Genomic DNA, 16,871 nt, shown 5'->3' with positions numbered 1-16,871 from the left:
ACCTAGTTATATTTTGAAAAACGTTTTTCAGTTCTTTTAAAGATAAAATCATTTTCCCAAATTTAAGCTTTAGTAGGAAAATTTTTTCGTTAATTAGGAAAATGTTTTTTGTTGAATCATTTTCCTAAACGAATCAAATGTCGAAAAATAAGAAAAATGTTACATTAGAAAATGTTTTCCATGAAACAAATAAACTCTTGGTGATAGTCCAAATAGTAGGTGAATGGTAAGAACATTAGCCACTTCAATTCTTCGTGAGGAAGAAAAATTTCTAGATGATCCCTCTTACCACTTCGAAAGAGCTTGTTCTTTTAGCATTTTACATCGCGTGGAATGACGGGGGCGCGATTATCAATCGAACGATCTGTTCGTGGATTGGTTCGGAGATTTTACTTCAATACAAGAAAAACGCCAAATCGTAAAATCTTTCCTTCTACTTTTTCATAAAAATCACATATGGCCACGGAAAACTGACCTCGCTAGTGAACGGGAAACGCCTTCTGCATGGATCCACAAACAATGTCGATCACATCCTTGGAGTTTACCTTGGCAACACGCGCGCGCGCACTCGCACATTAAAAAAAAGGAAGCACCACCTAACTCCGTTCTTCTCCATCTTCCTCATTTCATCTACCCACCCCATACAAGGTCAGCCACGTAGCCTTTGCTTAGTCACCGTTTCTCAACACTTGCTACCTATGCTTCCTCCGACATCCGATCCGCAAAAGGACAAGCAATCGATCGAACGCAGCATATCTTAACTGCTAAATGCCGCGAAGAAGTAGAGGAAGCTCCGCACTTCTAGATGGATTTCTAGTTCATCTCGCGCAAGTTTCCTCAGTAGTTCACTCATTTGTAGGTTAGACCAGGCCTTCCTTTCTCCCGCTGTGAAACTCTCACGTTATTAGGTCGGAACCAGAAGAAAGGCGCACTTATTTTAGAGCAGCAGCAGCAGCAGCAGCAGCAGCAGATCAGATTAAGGAAATAGGAAAAATCGCACAGGCACACGCACACTCGATGACGGACAGTTTTAGCACGACATTCCCGTCGCGCGATCCGCACGAAAGCTAAAATAACGTGAGCCAGTGACCAACCCTTGACTTAAAACATCGCTCTTTCTCACCACATCCGACCCTATAAAGACACCCGATCGGTCCAGTTCCTGATCACACTCGCACCCTTTTGACCGTCGATTGACACTTGAGAAGTGTGAGCTCCTCTCGACTGCGAAAGCTCGAGTTTTTTACGTTGATACTTCTGAAGAGAGCGGTTTCTGGACACCCTCTGCATTGCTCGCGAGGAATCCCACCCACTCTGACCACTTCAAGAACCCCGTCGGGACAAAGCAAGACCTGGAGTTCTAACTCCACCATTCATCGAACGCCTTCCACCCAGCAAATGGCCGGCCCAGGACCCGTCCTTTTCGCCCTCTGCATCGTCCTCTGTTCTCTCCGCATGGCCTCGTCCCAGGCCGGCACCTGCGCGAACCACACCTTCTCGAGCGACCGGGCCTTCGCCTCGTGCACCGACCTCCCGGTCCTCGGCGCCCACCTGCACTGGACCTACGACGCCGCCAGCGACAGCCTCCACGTGGCGTACCGGGCCACCCAGTCGCCCTCCGGGTGGATCGCGTGGGCCATCAACCCGACGGGGACGGGCATGGCGGGGTCGCAGGCCATCGTGGCGCTCCAGAACTCGGACGGGACGATGCGGGCCTACACGACGCCGGTGGACAGCTACAGCCCGTCGATGGCGGAGAAGGAGCTGAGCTTCGGGGTGTCGAACGTGACGGCGGAGTACGAGGGCGGGCAGATGGCGATATTCGCGGTGGTGGGGCCGCTGGGGAACGGGACGGCGGGCGGGGTGAACCAGGTGTGGCAGGCGGGGGACTCGGTGGTGGGCGGGGTGCCGCAGGCGCACGCGACGTCGGGGGATAACGTGAAGTCCATGGGGACGATCGACTTCGTCTCCAAGTGAGAGGGAGAGAGAGAGCATGGCATGGCATGGTTGTGTTTGGGCGGGTGAATGTGGTGTTTTCTTTTCTTTCTGGCGTTTCGTGTTGGCTCTACTGTGTTGTGCTTCTATTTGGTGCCTTTTTTTTTAATGAATCTTGTGGTTTGCTCCTGCCAGAGACATTCACGATGGAGAAATTACTGCAAATTTAGACTCCCTTGTTTAATGTAAAATGAATAACTTGAAAAATATTTTCTTAAAGATAATAATTTGTTACTTGAAACAATTAACCAATAAAAATATAGGTTAACACCATGAAAATCCTAAATTAGTACATCAATTACAAATTTATCATAAACTAATTTTTTAACTTAAAAGATCGATAAATTCACCCTTGTTAGTTTCCATTTAATATCACAAAATACCACAAATTTGTTATATTTGTGATAAATGAATAGTAAAATCTCAAATTGATTTATCTATAATAAATGGAGAGTGAAATCCCAAATTGATATACTCATTAATTGTTATATATTGTCTAACTTAGTAATTTGACAGTAAAACTTTATAGAAAATAATGAATGAATGATAAGTTTATCCAAAAATTTACCGATTTAAGGTTTTTGGTGGTGAAAAAATATCCTAAAATAAATTTATCACAAGTATACAAATTTAAAGTTTTTTTGCCACAAGTGTATCAATTTGAAATTTTCCATGATATTAACCCTAAAAAATATTTTATCACTAAAAATATTTTTGTTATCAAGAAAAATTTATGTCTAAACATTCTCGTAAATGATAATATATTTTTCTATCATTCATATTATCTTTATAAATGATGCAAGTGATTAATTTTTAGGAAATATTTTTCACTCTACTCTATCCTAATTTTCCATCTTGGATAATCCCACTAAAAATCCTATACATTTCTCTATGGGACTGATAACTCAAAAAGGAAAAAACTTGTGTAACAAATGATCCTAAAATTTGTCTCGATGGCCCAAAAATATTTTTCGTTAGACTTATGTTCATAACGAGCATCAAAAACATGTTCCAAATTGTGCAAAAAAATGAGGAAAAAAGGAAAGGAAAAAAAAGAAAAAAAAGGGAATGTCAAGAATGGGATTCGAACCCATGCCCTTTCGGACCAGTACCTGAAACTGGCGCCTTAGACCAACTCGGCCATCTTGACCTTTGGTGAGAGTTGTAGATTCATTATATTTAGTATTTTTTCAGATCTCGGCTCAGGAGATAGATGGAAATGATCAGAGGGACAGGTTTCGTCTCAGCCGCCTTTAGGAGTTCCATCTCTCGCAAGAAAACATCAACGTCCTGACTTTTTACCAATTTGAAATTTTGTAGTGGCGGTCACGGAAACCACCAAATCCTCAGGCCTTCCCTTCCTCGCCCCAGCACGCAAAAGGGGCGAAAAAGCCAACGCCGGTCTTCTCCCGCCGTTCCCTCCATCGCTTCGTTTAAACCATTCGCGTTCCAAATCCCAAAAATTCAACCTTTCCTCCCCTCCTCTCTCTTCCTCTCTATTTAACGTCCCCGCAAACTTGGACCCCCGCCATGGCATGCTCGCCTACCCCCGCTGGCCCCACCCGCTTTCCTCTTCCCTGTTTTCGCAAGTCAAAGTTGCATTCTTTCGCGCTCCCCCCACATGGCCTCCGTCCGCCCCTCGACCCCTCGCCCCTCCGCCGCCGTACCTGGGCCCGCTCCGGCCCAGGTGCCCGGCCGCGCCGACGGCGAGATCCACGTCATCGTGGGGCCCATGTTCGCCGGCAAGACCACCGCCCTCCTCCGCCGCGTCAAGTCCGAGCTCACCGGCGGCAGGTAGTCCACGATTCGTCGGCCTGGGCGTCGCGCGGCCGAGCTGGAGCTCGAGCTAGGCTCGCGCCGTCCTGATCTGGTGGTCTTGGTCATCTTTGTTGGTCTAATCTTATGTGCCCGTGAGCATCGTTCGACTGAATTTTATGCCGTTGCGTGTAGGAATGTGGCTATAATAAAGTCGAGCAAGGACACGAGATATGCGACCGATTCGGTGGTGACCCATGATGGAATGAAGTTCCCCTGCTGGGTTTTGTCGGATCTGTCGTCGTTTAGACAGGAATTCGGAGACGATGCCTATGAGAAGGTGAGTCGGGAGACCGATACGAATTGTCTTTTAGCTGGAAAAAAATCCAGTATCTTCATATAAAGACAGAAGTGGTACGTCATCTGTGTACTTAGTAAAGCGTAACTCAAGTCAAACGGCCGTTGCTTCTGGTGTTTGCCAGTGGGCGGTGAACGGTTGAAGACAGTTAAACCAATCTCTTTCATGTTTTTTAATCTCTTGATGGACAAACGTAGAGTATGTTTCTGATTAGTATTTCGGAGCTTGTCACTTGGGTCATTTCCTAGGTATTTACGGTAACAAGGGATTGGGGGACATGAATGCTTACTATGGATCTGCTATTGCTCATGGTAACCTTTCATGTTCCCCCACCCACCATATGGACTTGTGATGAAGGCATCGTGGGACGCAAATGGGTACTAGAGAGGTAATAGCCTGATGTTTTAGGAGCTGTTAGCATTCGCCTTTTTACTGGTAAGCAATCTATGCGGAGAAGATATGCATACGTAAAGGGTTTACGTTCTTGGCAGTCAGTGGAGTGCCTGTGCTAGAGCTGCATTTGCGCTAGCCAGCATTTACATGCGACTAAATAGGTGAAGCTTGGCAAATGACTTTATCTACATGAGATGCGTGACGTAATTTTGTGAACTGGAGTTGCTACTATATTAATATTTAAGCAGCGCAGTAATGTTCCAAGTTCATTGTTTTCTGCTCCACGCTGGCAGCTTGATGTGATTGCCATTGATGAAGCTCAGTTCTTCGAAGACCTTTATGATTTCTGCAGCACAATTGCTGATCGGGACGGGAAAATTGTCATTGTTGCAGGCCTCGATGGTGATTACTTAAGGTGCTTCTCAATCATAACCAAATCATCTCCGTGCTTTTGGATCTTGCAAAATTTCTCCATCATGTTGCTTTCAATTCCTTTTGTTGCTAATCAACCATGTACTAACTTGGACTGAAATGCAAATTCTTAATTGCAGAAGGAGCTTTGGTTCTGTTCTTGATGTAATACCGCTTGCTGATACTGTGACCAAGTTGACAGCTCGATGTGAACTTTGTGGTGGGAAGGCCTTCTTTACATTGAGGAAGACACAGGAGACACGGACCGAACTGATTGGCGGGGCGGACATCTACATGCCAGTTTGCCGTCAGCACTATGTCAATGGACAAACTGATGCAGATGCTGCAGAAATCTTAATGAAGTCTGGAATTAGGACCGATTTCTTTCTTGAGGCAGCTTCAGAGGTTTAGTCACATGTAAATTGCTAACGTGTAAATCATCAATGGGGATTATTACCTATAAAATCCCATGTTGTGAGCTCTAAGAAACACATAGTCCAGGTCCTTCCTGTTTCTTTCCTCACTTTCCAATGTAATAATCATACTTTCAGTGTATTTGTAATTAATCATAGTATGCAATCATGTGCCTTTTGGCATGAACATTTAATTTGATATAGTTGGAGCAACTACATTTTGCCTGGCTACACGGATGAACATTGATTTGGAAGGATATGGCCAATCGTTGTCATTAGTGGCTTACTGTGGACAAAATGGTCTGAGTAACACTGTTATCATAGGAGAAGACTGATGAAACCTCAACTGTGGTAATTGTTTAAACGACACAGCAATTCAGATACATATAAAAATAAAAGAAAAGGAGAAGCTAATACATTTAAAAAAAGAAAAAAGAAAAAAACTACAGAAGCATGTATTGAGCATTTTTACATAGTTCATAACCTTTGTCTTATTTCACCAGTATTGCTTGAGAGTCTTTGCTAGAATGACATAGTACGTGGAACTGTTGCACCTGACTTTTTCCTCGTTTTCCTACTTCCAAACAATGTTATCCGCCGGAATATTTTCATTAGTCTGCTGGCGTACTTCCTTTGGGTTGCAAAAGTGACAGAGCCAATGCAACCCGTCTTTTGTCCGAGAGGGTTCTTTCTCCTGCTCATTGATCTATTCTCCAGTCCAAATGGTTTGACATTCTGTACTTTGTTTGAAGTAAGCTCTGTTCTCTTCGAAATGTTTTGCCATTGCAGGCTTCTCTTTAAAGACATGAGCTCTTGTTCGAGGGTCTGAATCCTGAAGCTGGTGGATTCATATTCCTTTTCTGCCATATCTAATCCTTGAATCGTGTGATCCTTCTGGAGTAGAGCGCTCAAGGGCCTTCTGCCTGGCTCTGCTTCATCTACATAGGGGCTCTCCCCTAGATTCTGACTCTTGGAGTATGGACACCTAGAGCTCGAGAGGCTTCCGGAGAACTCCCCACAATGTGCATACCTGAACGAATCGGAGCATTCTTTAAAAGCTTGATGCGTGTTCAGTTGTTGAATGAAAAGTGCCTGGACAATTAAACGGAGAGGCATCAAGTCGTTCTGAACAGCCTCGATGCACACCTCTTGCGATAGCTTTTGGCAGCTAAGGTACTTGCAGACTGTGTTCTTTTCTTCTTGGGATGCATCTGGGTGTGCCTGAACAAGAGAAATGCTTTTCTTCATCACTTTGTCGGTTAAAAGTTTAGTCATCCAGATAAAAGAAGTCAATCCTACTTCTAATTTCATATGGGTTTCTGCCAGGCTACAAGCTAGAAGTTTTGGCCAAAGAATTCGCAAGAATTGAGGAATCAACAGTGCTTCACCAGAATTCAAGCTGATGTTTTTCCATTTTCTTATGTAATTAATTTTAATTATATTGACCGTAAATAAGATTAGAATATCTGTGATTTTACCTGGAGGAAAGTGTTCAATGCTCTGTACAAGTTGTCGTGGCTCTGCCTGTAGGAAATTGGTACTGCTTCAATCAGTTCCATGAACCTTTTCGATCCCAGTTTTGGGTCAAGCGCTATGTTAGCAAGATACGCATCCCATAGCTCAGCAACAACTGAGTTGCTCGTAGAAGGAGTATGATTCATATCCAAATCAAATGATACGTATGTTGAAATAATGCTCTCCATCGTAGCCAACTCTATGCTGAAACAGACTGATTCAGCCCTGCTTTTTGGTATGAGAAAATCGTCCACATGGGCAAGTGGCAACAGCAATGCGATCTGATCCTGCAACTTCGATTTGATTTCGCTCCTCATATCGAGCTCTAGAGTCTTGGATAGCATAGCAAAGTAGAAACCAACGGGGATGATTCTGCTAGACTTCTCCCTCATGGGAAGTAAATCAAGAATGCCATGTAAGATAGTCGAGACTTTATCCTGAACATTTGTATCACGGTCTATTTCACCTGAGTTCTGACGAAATTGACGTGTCTTCGCTGAGATTACCCATTTATTTGCATAGAACACTATCATTGGGCTAACGTATTTTTCTTTCATTCCTTGCCTCCTCAGAGATCCTATAATCCTTTTGAAGAACCCAAATGGCAGAGCAATCAGGTCCTTGACCCAGAGATCTTGGCTCACGAATTCCTTCACACTTTCACAGTTCCAAGCAGAGCTAGCTAATGCCTCTAATGTCAAAACTGGTCGGTCATGTCTCCTTTCCGGATCAAGAATCTCCATGCAAGCCATGAAAGCGAGAGATTCGATGCAGCGGCTCACAATTAAGAGGTCTTCAGCCCACGGAAGCAAAGTTTGGCACTTCTGGAGTACAATTAAAGTGTCGTTCCAATTTTGCAGAACTACTTGGTTCAGATACAAATCGAACCTCTCACACAGATTGCCGGAGCAGTACTCTTCCGTCATCTCAAGAAACTCAGCGGCAGATCGCAGGGCTGCTACATTAAAAGGGTCGACCAAAGTGGAAGAACCATAGACGAACAGGGTGATCTTCTCAAAAGTCTCCAGCCCTCCTGGAAAATCTTGCGGTAGCTCAACCTCAGTTGAATCATTCAACTTTTTGTTGAAATATCCGCTCTTGGAAGACAAAGGGAACTGCGAGTACAAAAAAGGGGCCAAAAAACCAAGAATCAATTAAGTGATGACTCCAACTGAGAAAATTCTCGATCTTACTTAATTTTTCTGCTTATAATAAGTTCACGAAACACTCAAATAGGAAATATTCATCCGTTTCTGCAAATTGAAGTACTGTATTCCAAGCCAGGACCGGATAGCTATTCAGGAGAAGCTAGTTTGACACGAGTTCAATCTTGCAAGTCACCAAAGCAACCATTTTAGTGCACGCAAGTGGATGATAACAAATTTCATCTTACCTTGTGCAGGCAGAGGATCCTATCACCAAGCCGAACACGAACGGAAGCAGGCAATCCTGTTTCTTGGCTCCTAAAACATGAGTAAGCAGGTACAATTATCAGGTTTCCGAAGATCCTGTCTTCCAGTTACAACGCATATTATGCAAATTATGAGACCCGCAAAACAAAACAAACCAGCTAACCATGAAAGAATCTTGATCTTGAGGAGGGCGCTGATGTTCGGTGAAGAGAACGGACTTGACGCCACTGAATTGTCTTTTGGACTTGCAGCTTCCATCTCGCATAACTGATGAGAGCTCTTCCAGAGCGACAATACAGTATGTTTTCGCTTCAAGAACTCCAAGGTTGGTTGTTAGTGAAGATCACTTCCTCTTACCAACGTCCATAAATGCTTGAAAATGAACAAAGCCCATCTCAGGAATCGAAGTGTAGTACCATCTGACCTTCTAGAATTTAGAAAACCAGGGGGGGAATGGAATAGAATTAGAATAGAAGAGAGAGAGAGAGAGAGAGAGATGGTTTTCTTTCTTTAGTTTAATTTAAAAAGATCAGCCCGTTTCACACACTCGTGCAGCTAGAAACTGTTTTTGTTGTTCGAGTCAAAAGTCAAATGAAGATGCACACGAGCCAACTCCAAAATCCAAGTTTTAAGGCTTCAAAGTCGTTCTTGAATCCAGAGAAGTTGAAGTATTTGGGGGTCATTCCTCCGCTCGAACTCGGATTTTCATGAACCAACCCACGTGCGTAAGTGTACCGAAGTCCCAATTCCTAATAGGAAATCTTGATATCTGCGAACGAAGCCTGGAGCTATATGAACCAACGCAAACCCAGCTACTTTTTTTCGCTTTTTATTTATAACCGATCTACCTGCCTTGTAGAGAGAGTAACTTTTAGCCTAGATCTACTTGTTTACTCAAGGACTCCCCCATTTCATGTCTCATCTAAGGTTTTTTCAATTGGTATTCCGCTCGCGTGTATCCTAAAGTCTCCAGATCGACCCGACCGGCCCTGACGGTGCCAATTTTCCCCAATCCACGGTGCTTAGCAATTAATCACTACCCTAGCTCGTACTTATTAAACTTGACGCCGTTGTGCAAGTCCACGAGAACATTTCGATCTTGATGGATATGTTACAGGCCTATTTCTCTGGTAGAAGACAAGAGAAGATTGTCGTTCCAGAATCAAAGGCATTGGTATTTGGAGAGAGGGAAAAGCGGGGAATTAGGTAATTACGGAGGGTAAATAAATTACTACAAAGTACGAGGGAGGCGTAGAAGGAGAAGTAAGGGCGAAGGTTTCCAAAGCGAAGACGAGGAGGAAACCGGGCGCACCCAAGACGGCACGGCTGCTGAAAATAAGGAAGCTTTGGAATTGGAGGGAGTGGCCTTTGCTTGCTTCTTGCCCAACATATCTCAATCCCAATAATTTCTTTCTTCTTTTTCCTTAAAATCTTTTTTTTCTAAACAAGTTGGAAATTAATAATTAGAACACAAGCAAAGCAAGCAATCTGGGTGCTTGTACTTTGAGAGAGACCGCAAATCGGTTCCAAAAACTCAAACTTTATTAAGACGTACAAGAGAATTCGGATTGGCGATTGCAATTGCGATTGCGATTGCGATGCGATTGCTCTTTGTGGTTTTAATTTTCTTCCGTTCACATAACATTTTCGCCAAGCTTTTGCTTTCTTGCAAGGCTCAACTCGCATTAGTTTTTATAAACTATTCAAGTTTTACCTGGCCAATGTATCGATTTCATAATGGCACAGTCCGGTCTAAAGCGACATATGGGAATCGTTGAAAGTCACTGTTAACCGATTTTCCATGCCGTGTTCAAAGCAGCAATGCTCGGATAGACATTGATAGTGCAAGGTTGTCTTTATAAAAACATGGAATACATTGTCTTGACTTGCAAAAAGAAAACACCCCTTCAAAGTCTCAGCCCAGACAAAAAGGAAGAGAAGGAAGAAAATAAAAAGAAGGAAAGTCTTCATCCGGACAAACCAACTACCTTCAAAGCTTGAATCTCGCCTCGATGCATCCAATAGGGGGGTCGGCTGGTGATGCATCTAGGGTTTACAAAAAAAAAGGGGGCATTCAAAAGCGTGAGAGAGGAAGGACAAGGAGGTTTCTTTATTTGCATTTTGTTATTGCAGCTGCTTAGGTGGAGTGGGGCCAAGAAGATTTTCGGGTATGAAGAAGTCCAGCTTACATGCTTAGAGCTCAAGCAACACATTCCTCTAAAGCTGCAGAGGAATTCTGTGCATTATTATAATTGAAGGGAGGGGGATTAAGGCTTCAATCTCTATAAGAGAAATAGAAGGACCTTGGACTCTGCGATGCTTTAATCTCAACATACTCTGGCGAGATTTCGGAGGGAAGAAAATTAGAGAAATGCTATGTCGATATGTAGAAGCTCGATAGGAACAAATGACCCAAGAGCCGACGAAGCCAGTTCCGCAAAGGAAGCCTCTTGAGGAATTTGGCACGGGCAGGTGAGGCTGCTTTGGGACCGAACCAGGTTCATTTAGTTAAGAATAATAACATGGAAAACAAGAATTGGGGAATTTTCCGAATATTTCTATGTATGAAAAAGAGTGCATGGATATTTAAGGAAATCAAATTAGATATGAAAAATTAGGGAAATGTTCTAAATATCTTTGGAAGATATTAAAGTATCTCCAATATCGTCCTCCAAACTCACGGTAATTAATTTAGCTTAAGTTTGAAATCAAGTCAAATAAAGTCTTGTGGCTTAGACGCTTTTCGTGGCGAAACTTCCAAATCTAATTGGTATGAAGATGATGAGTTTGATGGTAGTGTTGACTTTTCCAAATGACGTGTGAAAGGTCGAGAATCGGAGGGGAAACGGCAAGCGAATGGCTTGCAAGACAACAATCGAGTGATGCGTCTTATACGGCTAGTTTCTTAGCACCAAGAGGCCTATATAGCTAGCTTTGGAAATTTGTTATCGAGTGACACGACCTATGACAGCTGGCAAGAAAGGAGGCTCTGATATAAGTCAAGAATAATAATGTGAAAGACAAAAGTTCTAAAAAATTTCGTATAATTCGATAGATAGAAAATAGTACATTGAGAGTCTATTTAGAGGCTTTAATAGTGACTATCTAAGGAAATCAAAATAGATATAAAACCTCGAATGAAATATTGTAAACATCTCTAGAAGATATCTTAATATCTCTAACGCATCCATCGATTGCCTATGATGACTGGACCAGTATGGAACAAATTAGATAGACCACGGGGGACCCGTAAAGAGTCGCTACTAGGCATGCTCAATGGGCGAGCATGGACAGGCTCGAATCGAGCCCGTGGATTTGCATCCATTGCAATGAGTGGTATCTAAAACTGGTGCATAATGCCAAGCATGACAGATTGACACCGTTGGGTAGGCCCGACACAAAGGATCCACTGGACCGAGCCCGCCAACTCGAAAAGAAAAGAGAACGTGCATTCGCTCGAATGTAGGCTTTTCCACTTTTGATTTTAGCCATTCCTTTTCGCAGTCTGTAAAAACAATCTTTTGATAACGAGTAGCAAATTTTAATTGCAGGTTACAGAGTCTCATTTCTTGGATTCCAAGCAGCAAGCTGAACACCACATGATTCATGTCCCCAGGTTGATCGACAGCAGAAGTCCCTGCTGAGTGACTTCCACGGATGAGCAGAAGTGAGGAACTTTTGTCAATTGGATGCCAGAAAAGAAAAGTAGACAGCAGTGCTTCAAATAATTTCATGCATCTGCCGTAAGTCTGAAAAGAGACGCTCGTATTTTCGCTTTCCAAATGCATAAATGTCATGCGAGCACCGTCCGATACGTGCCAGAAACCGCAGATTCGAAGGAAGAGCTCCTCCAATCTGATGGTCACGTCTCCTAGGCCTTCTTCCATACGACGTGCTTCTTTTAATTCCCTTGGAATAAACCGTTAAATTGTGGTTGATGTTCTTCTAAATCCACAAGGCATAGCAGCACCATATCGGTGCACCGTACTAATTGTAACTAAGTAGGCATAATGAATCAGCTAGAAGGGGTAACAAGATAGAATGCACTAGTAAATCTAGAAGAATACAAGGATAGACAGATCTGCAATTCTTTCCCCTTTCTTCCTTTTTATTCCTTACAACTCTGCTTCTTCTTCTATCCACTACTTATGTACTTGATGAGCATGACAGAGAAAAAATTCACGAGGTATAGAGAGGGATTGACAATAGTCAATGACGGGATATTTAGGCTGGTGGAATTAGCTAATAACTCCGCCAAATAATTCGCTTGTGAAGCAATCAGCCAGTTGGGTCAGTTTCATCACCAGAGACCTCAGAAAAGAAGGGGTCCTTGAGAAGATCGGAGGCCGATGGTCGCGCCCTTGGCTGAGCTATGCACTTCTCAATAAAAGCCTTCACTTCTGGATTTGTCACTCTGGTCATAGCTCGAGGCCATATGCCACCCGTCACCTTCTTGTATATTTTGGCAATACTGTCACATTCACTGTAGGGTATCTCCATGGTCACCATCTCCAGCAAACACATTCCAAAAGAGTAAATATCCACCGTCTCTGTGTAGTCCTCCTCATACAGCTCGGGTGCCATATACTCTGGAGTCCCAATCAATGAATGCGCTATATGGCTCTTACCCACAACAGCTGCCAACCCCAGATCACCAATTTTTATCTGTTCATACATAATGTTTGAGTTTACAGAGTTGTGGAAAGCCCAATATACAAGAGTAAACTGACTAGAATCATATGAACTTTCACATTTTGCCAGACATTAATTCTAATATTCTCAGATTTCATGTGGTTAATCCAGAATTAATCGCAGTAGGCAACGGAATAGTTTGACATGAACACAGAGGAAAGAGCCAATAAAAGCCAAAAAAGGGATAAAAAAGAAACAGAGATACAATCAGTACTAGGGAGACCATGCCTCCTCTTGCATCATAGATTCTAATTAGTAATAAATTCATTCATAAAATCCCAGTCCAGAACAATGTAGGGTAGGTTTATTATTATTATCATAATTATTATTGGCTAGGCAATAGGTTTATGTTCTGCAGCTGCACTTAGAGGCTAAAGAAAAACCAGCAAGGATAATCAGACCCTTTGTAAGCAGAAAGTTACGCATCCTTTAATTGCTCTTAATAACACAATTATTTAGACCAAATTGCAACAGAAAGTTTCATGTAGCGGTAGCTATAAACGTAGGGAATGGGGGGTGAAATCTAAAATAGACACATAATAAGCACATTTTAACTTTTGACAAGAAATATAGATAAAATGGTAATCAAACATCAAAAGTCACTAAAGTCAACATGATGCAAATGATAAGCATGGACTTAACTGCATCAATTCAAATTAACTTTTAAGCCCACCGATGAGCATGGACTTGGCAAATTCACAGCGTCAAATTCCAAAGTCTCTGGATGAAATTACATTTCTTTTGGAGAGTAGGATGGTATATAAAGAAATATAGATACCAACAGAGGGCAATTGCCATACCTGGCCAATGTTCCCATTCATAAAGATATTGCTGCAATTCAAATCTCTGTGAATGATGCAGGGGTCATGCGTATGGAGATAATCCAGTCCCTCCAGTATTTGCTTTGACCATTTTTTCAGCGCCTTGATAGACACTTGACGATGTTTCCTCCTGTAATTCCTCAAGTTCCCTGAATTGCATACTTCCGTAATGAAGTTCAGAGTATGGTTTTCATCGTTCCTCCACACACTGTGGCAGACAATAATGTATTTGTTCTTCAATGTGCTCAGCAACTGAACCTCCGAGTAAAGACGATTGATGAACACCGGATCGTCGCTGAAATTAGCCAAACGAACCTGATTCCAAGCCACCTCTACTCCTTCTTCCTGATCAAATGCTCTGTAGACCTTTTTCACTGCACCATGTCCAAGGAGATCGCCATACCTCCCAAATCGCCCCGTTGGATCAAGCTCCAGGAAAGGTTCCACATCTCGATCGGATGTGTCAGCAGTTGCTGCCGGCATATTATTCAATGATCATACAAACCTCAATGGCCTGACAACATTAGAAAGCACAGTTAGCCACGCAAGGAAAAGTTTCTCCAGGGCCATATTATCTACGATTTAATCGTGGCAATCTCCGTATGCTTACAATAAGGCAAACCAGACAAAGGATGATGGTCGATAAAACTGGATTTCCACTGAAATGTATTCAACGAATGCAATCTGAACACAGAATTTCCCCTATAGATTATGTCTAATATACTAGCTAGAGCCAATCCTTGCAGAATTTCCATAGAACTGACCCCTCCGACAACTCACGAGAATCCGACAGTAGCCGCTATCTACTTTAATCATAATGTATTTCCACAAACAACCCCAAAAAAAAAAAAAAAAAAAAAGAAGATGAAAATCGGACAAAACCGTCAAAAGGCGCAAAATTAACTGGCTGCATACAACGATGAACTAAATTCAAGATGCCCAAACACCATATATCACCAAAACAAAAGAAGAATAAAATCATTTCTTCATTAGAAACGTCGGAGCTGGCGAGGACGACCTCGCCGCAATCAGCCAGAAGCAAGCGCGACCAATCCCTCCCTGCGCTCTGAGCACCCACTCGACATGAATTCGAACCCGAACCGCGAGCTCGCCGAACGAGCGGCGCAGAAGCAATTCGCCCACGCGCGGCGAAAGAGACGCCTTTAAGAAGAAAAAAAAAAAACGTACTCTCGAGCCAAAAGGGATCGATCCAAGAGCGACCCGGGACAGCTCACGTCAACCACGCCACTGCGCTGCAGCGAACGAGCTGAACTGAAAAAAAAGCGCACACGCTCGAGCGAGCGGATCGCTGCGGAAGGCGATTCGGACAGGGACGAAGGGAGCAACGCTAGCGTACAACGTAAGACGCGGAGGGAGCGAATCCGGCGTACCTTCGCAATACAAGATTCCAGAAAGAGAGAAGGAGAGAGTGGTCGGTTTCGGCAGAACGAGGGAGGGAGGGGGGGAGGGAGGGAGCTCACGGACTTGCCATGGAGAGACGAGGACGGGGGATGGGGGACTGCGCGGGTATTTATAGGTGCGTTTTGGGGGAGAGCTCGTCCGGCACGTCGGCACGGCACGGCGTCGTTTTCCGCAGCGCCTTCTCCATCTTTCCGGGGGAAGTTCCGTTTTGTTGACTTTTCGGGCAGAAAGATGGAAAATTGATGAGCACGTCGTCGGTCGAAGGAGGGGGGACGTTAGGGCTTGAGAAGGGTCTTCTGGGCATGTGATTTTGCTTGCGGAAAAGGGTAATTTGATTTTTGCAATCATATATGTATATATGTTTATATAATAGGATAATCTGATTAAACAAAACTATTTTCTAGAATCAATTATTGCTTATCGAAAATGAAAAAACCCATATTGAAAGGTTGTTAATATGGAGCAGATATAGATTAGTAATAACTTCATTTGCGAGTAGAACAGCTAAGGGGTGCCCAAATCAAAGGGGGAGAGGAATCCGATGGAGACATTAAAAGCCAGATTTGCATAGCACTGATCATTACGACACGTCTGAAAAAAAGGGAGAGAGGAATCTGATCAAGACATTAAAAGCCTCCTCTGATCTACGTACATGTCTCTCAAAAACTAAAAGGCTATAACTGAGAGAAGTTTCATTATTGATGTCAAGAGGTGTAATCACCCGTAAGTTTAAATTTATGGTTTGGACATTCCAACATAATATCAGAGTCAATGCTATCCCTTTATATATACGTCTATCCGAATCAATTAAATTCCACATACTGCTCCTACTTCGACTTGCATATGAGAGGAGGTATTGAAAAAATTGTTTCACGTGGCTTGACAACAAGTCTTGGTTCAACTTGGGTTTTTCAACATTTCAAAAGCAAATTAATCACTTGTATCCTAAGTTTGACCCTAATTTTGCCCCAAAGGTCGGTTTCGTTTGCCTAGGCTGACCAGAAGCTGGCTTTTGAAGGAGCAGCCAACAAGCAAGCAAGCAAGCACCACCCAACCCAAGACCATGTGAAGCTCGTGAGGACATTAAATCTCTTGCTTTCTCCATCGCCAAAGGAGAGGAGATCGAGGACTCCAGGAGATGCAGATCATCTGCCCATCATCTGCAGAATCTCATGCAGGGCCAAGAAAAGGTGGTCATCAACCGGTGAGACTCCCGTGTCGTTCTAGACAACATTGAATTTTAACTGTACTCGTCCTTCCCCGTTTACAGGCGGTTCCATATTTGAGCCGCCTACTCGTGCTTTGGCTCGCATTTAACTTGATCCACGAGGTCAGAAAAGTATTTCATAGATCCGAGTTTATGACCAAAAAGAGAGAGAGAAGAAACAGAAGACCCCTTGTGCGTTGCAAAGAAATTACTTTCTGGTGTGGAACGATAGGATTGCGCTATACCAGCCGACCATGTTGGCATTAACTCGCCTTTTGGCTCGGCTATAACCACAGGCTTGGCGCAATTGAATTTGTTCATCGCGGTTTGGGCTGAGATGGGGATACATGAATGGAGTACGCTAGCAATCTTTAGAGTATGAAAAGGAGGTCGACATGGTGTAAGAGCTGGGCAACCATTTAATTGTTTCAACCGAAAGTCACACAGCATCGAGAGAGCCAGTGCAGCACCGCACAG

The 16,871-nt window shown here is 43.3% G+C and overlaps 4 protein-coding genes and 1 non-coding gene across 6 annotated transcripts; 2 read left to right on the top strand and 3 right to left on the bottom strand.

Moving 5' to 3' along the window:
- Nucleotides 1-1,174: 1,174 nt before the first annotated feature.
- On the top strand, nt 1,175-2,129 carry LOC104434835 (cytochrome b561 and DOMON domain-containing protein At5g47530). Its single transcript, XM_010047697.3, has one exon. The coding sequence runs from the start codon at nt 1,399-1,401 to the stop codon at nt 1,975-1,977; it is 579 nt and encodes a 192-aa protein (XP_010045999.1). The 5' UTR covers nt 1,175-1,398; the 3' UTR covers nt 1,978-2,129.
- Nucleotides 2,130-3,064: 935 nt separating this feature from the next.
- Nucleotides 3,065-3,145, bottom strand: TRNAL-CAG. The gene has a single exon. It is a non-coding gene; the product is annotated as a tRNA-Leu (tRNA).
- A 275-nt stretch (nt 3,146-3,420) lies between these two features.
- LOC104434825 (thymidine kinase) lies at nt 3,421-5,524 on the top strand. The gene is made up of 4 exons (XM_010047689.3): nt 3,421-3,789; nt 3,946-4,090; nt 4,795-4,916; nt 5,053-5,524. The coding sequence occupies exons 1-4, from the start codon at nt 3,617-3,619 to the stop codon at nt 5,321-5,323; spliced, it is 711 nt and encodes a 236-aa protein (XP_010045991.2). The 5' UTR covers nt 3,421-3,616; the 3' UTR covers nt 5,324-5,524.
- Nucleotides 5,525-5,646: 122 nt separating this feature from the next.
- LOC104434814 (BTB/POZ domain-containing protein At5g48130) lies at nt 5,647-8,945 on the bottom strand. Its single transcript, XM_010047680.3, has 4 exons — nt 8,416-8,945; nt 8,234-8,303; nt 6,804-7,955; nt 5,647-6,546 (listed from the first exon to the last, which is right to left on the bottom strand). The coding sequence occupies exons 1-4, from the start codon at nt 8,508-8,510 to the stop codon at nt 5,848-5,850; spliced, it is 2,016 nt and encodes a 671-aa protein (XP_010045982.2). The 5' UTR covers nt 8,511-8,945; the 3' UTR covers nt 5,647-5,847.
- A 3,322-nt stretch (nt 8,946-12,267) lies between these two features.
- LOC104434797 (probable serine/threonine-protein kinase WNK11) lies at nt 12,268-15,395 on the bottom strand. Of its 2 annotated transcripts, none has more exons than XM_010047664.3 (3): nt 15,157-15,395; nt 13,745-14,279; nt 12,268-12,917 (listed from the first exon to the last, which is right to left on the bottom strand). In XM_010047664.3, the coding sequence occupies exons 2-3, from the start codon at nt 14,246-14,248 to the stop codon at nt 12,531-12,533; spliced, it is 891 nt and encodes a 296-aa protein (XP_010045966.2). In that variant the 5' UTR covers nt 14,249-14,279; nt 15,157-15,395; the 3' UTR covers nt 12,268-12,530. The 2 variants fall into 2 exon arrangements, with proteins under 2 accessions (XP_010045966.2, XP_010045973.2); XM_010047671.3 differs by lacking the exon at nt 15,157-15,395 and adding an exon at nt 14,954-15,125.
- Nucleotides 15,396-16,871: the final 1,476 nt, after the last annotated feature.

Source organism: Eucalyptus grandis, chromosome 1, assembly GCF_016545825.1.
Source record: "Eucalyptus grandis isolate ANBG69807.140 chromosome 1, ASM1654582v1, whole genome shotgun sequence".
In the NCBI taxonomy this organism is placed as follows: Eukaryota; Viridiplantae; Streptophyta; class Magnoliopsida; order Myrtales; family Myrtaceae; genus Eucalyptus; species Eucalyptus grandis.
This window is presented reverse-complemented; position numbering and strand designations above follow the sequence as displayed.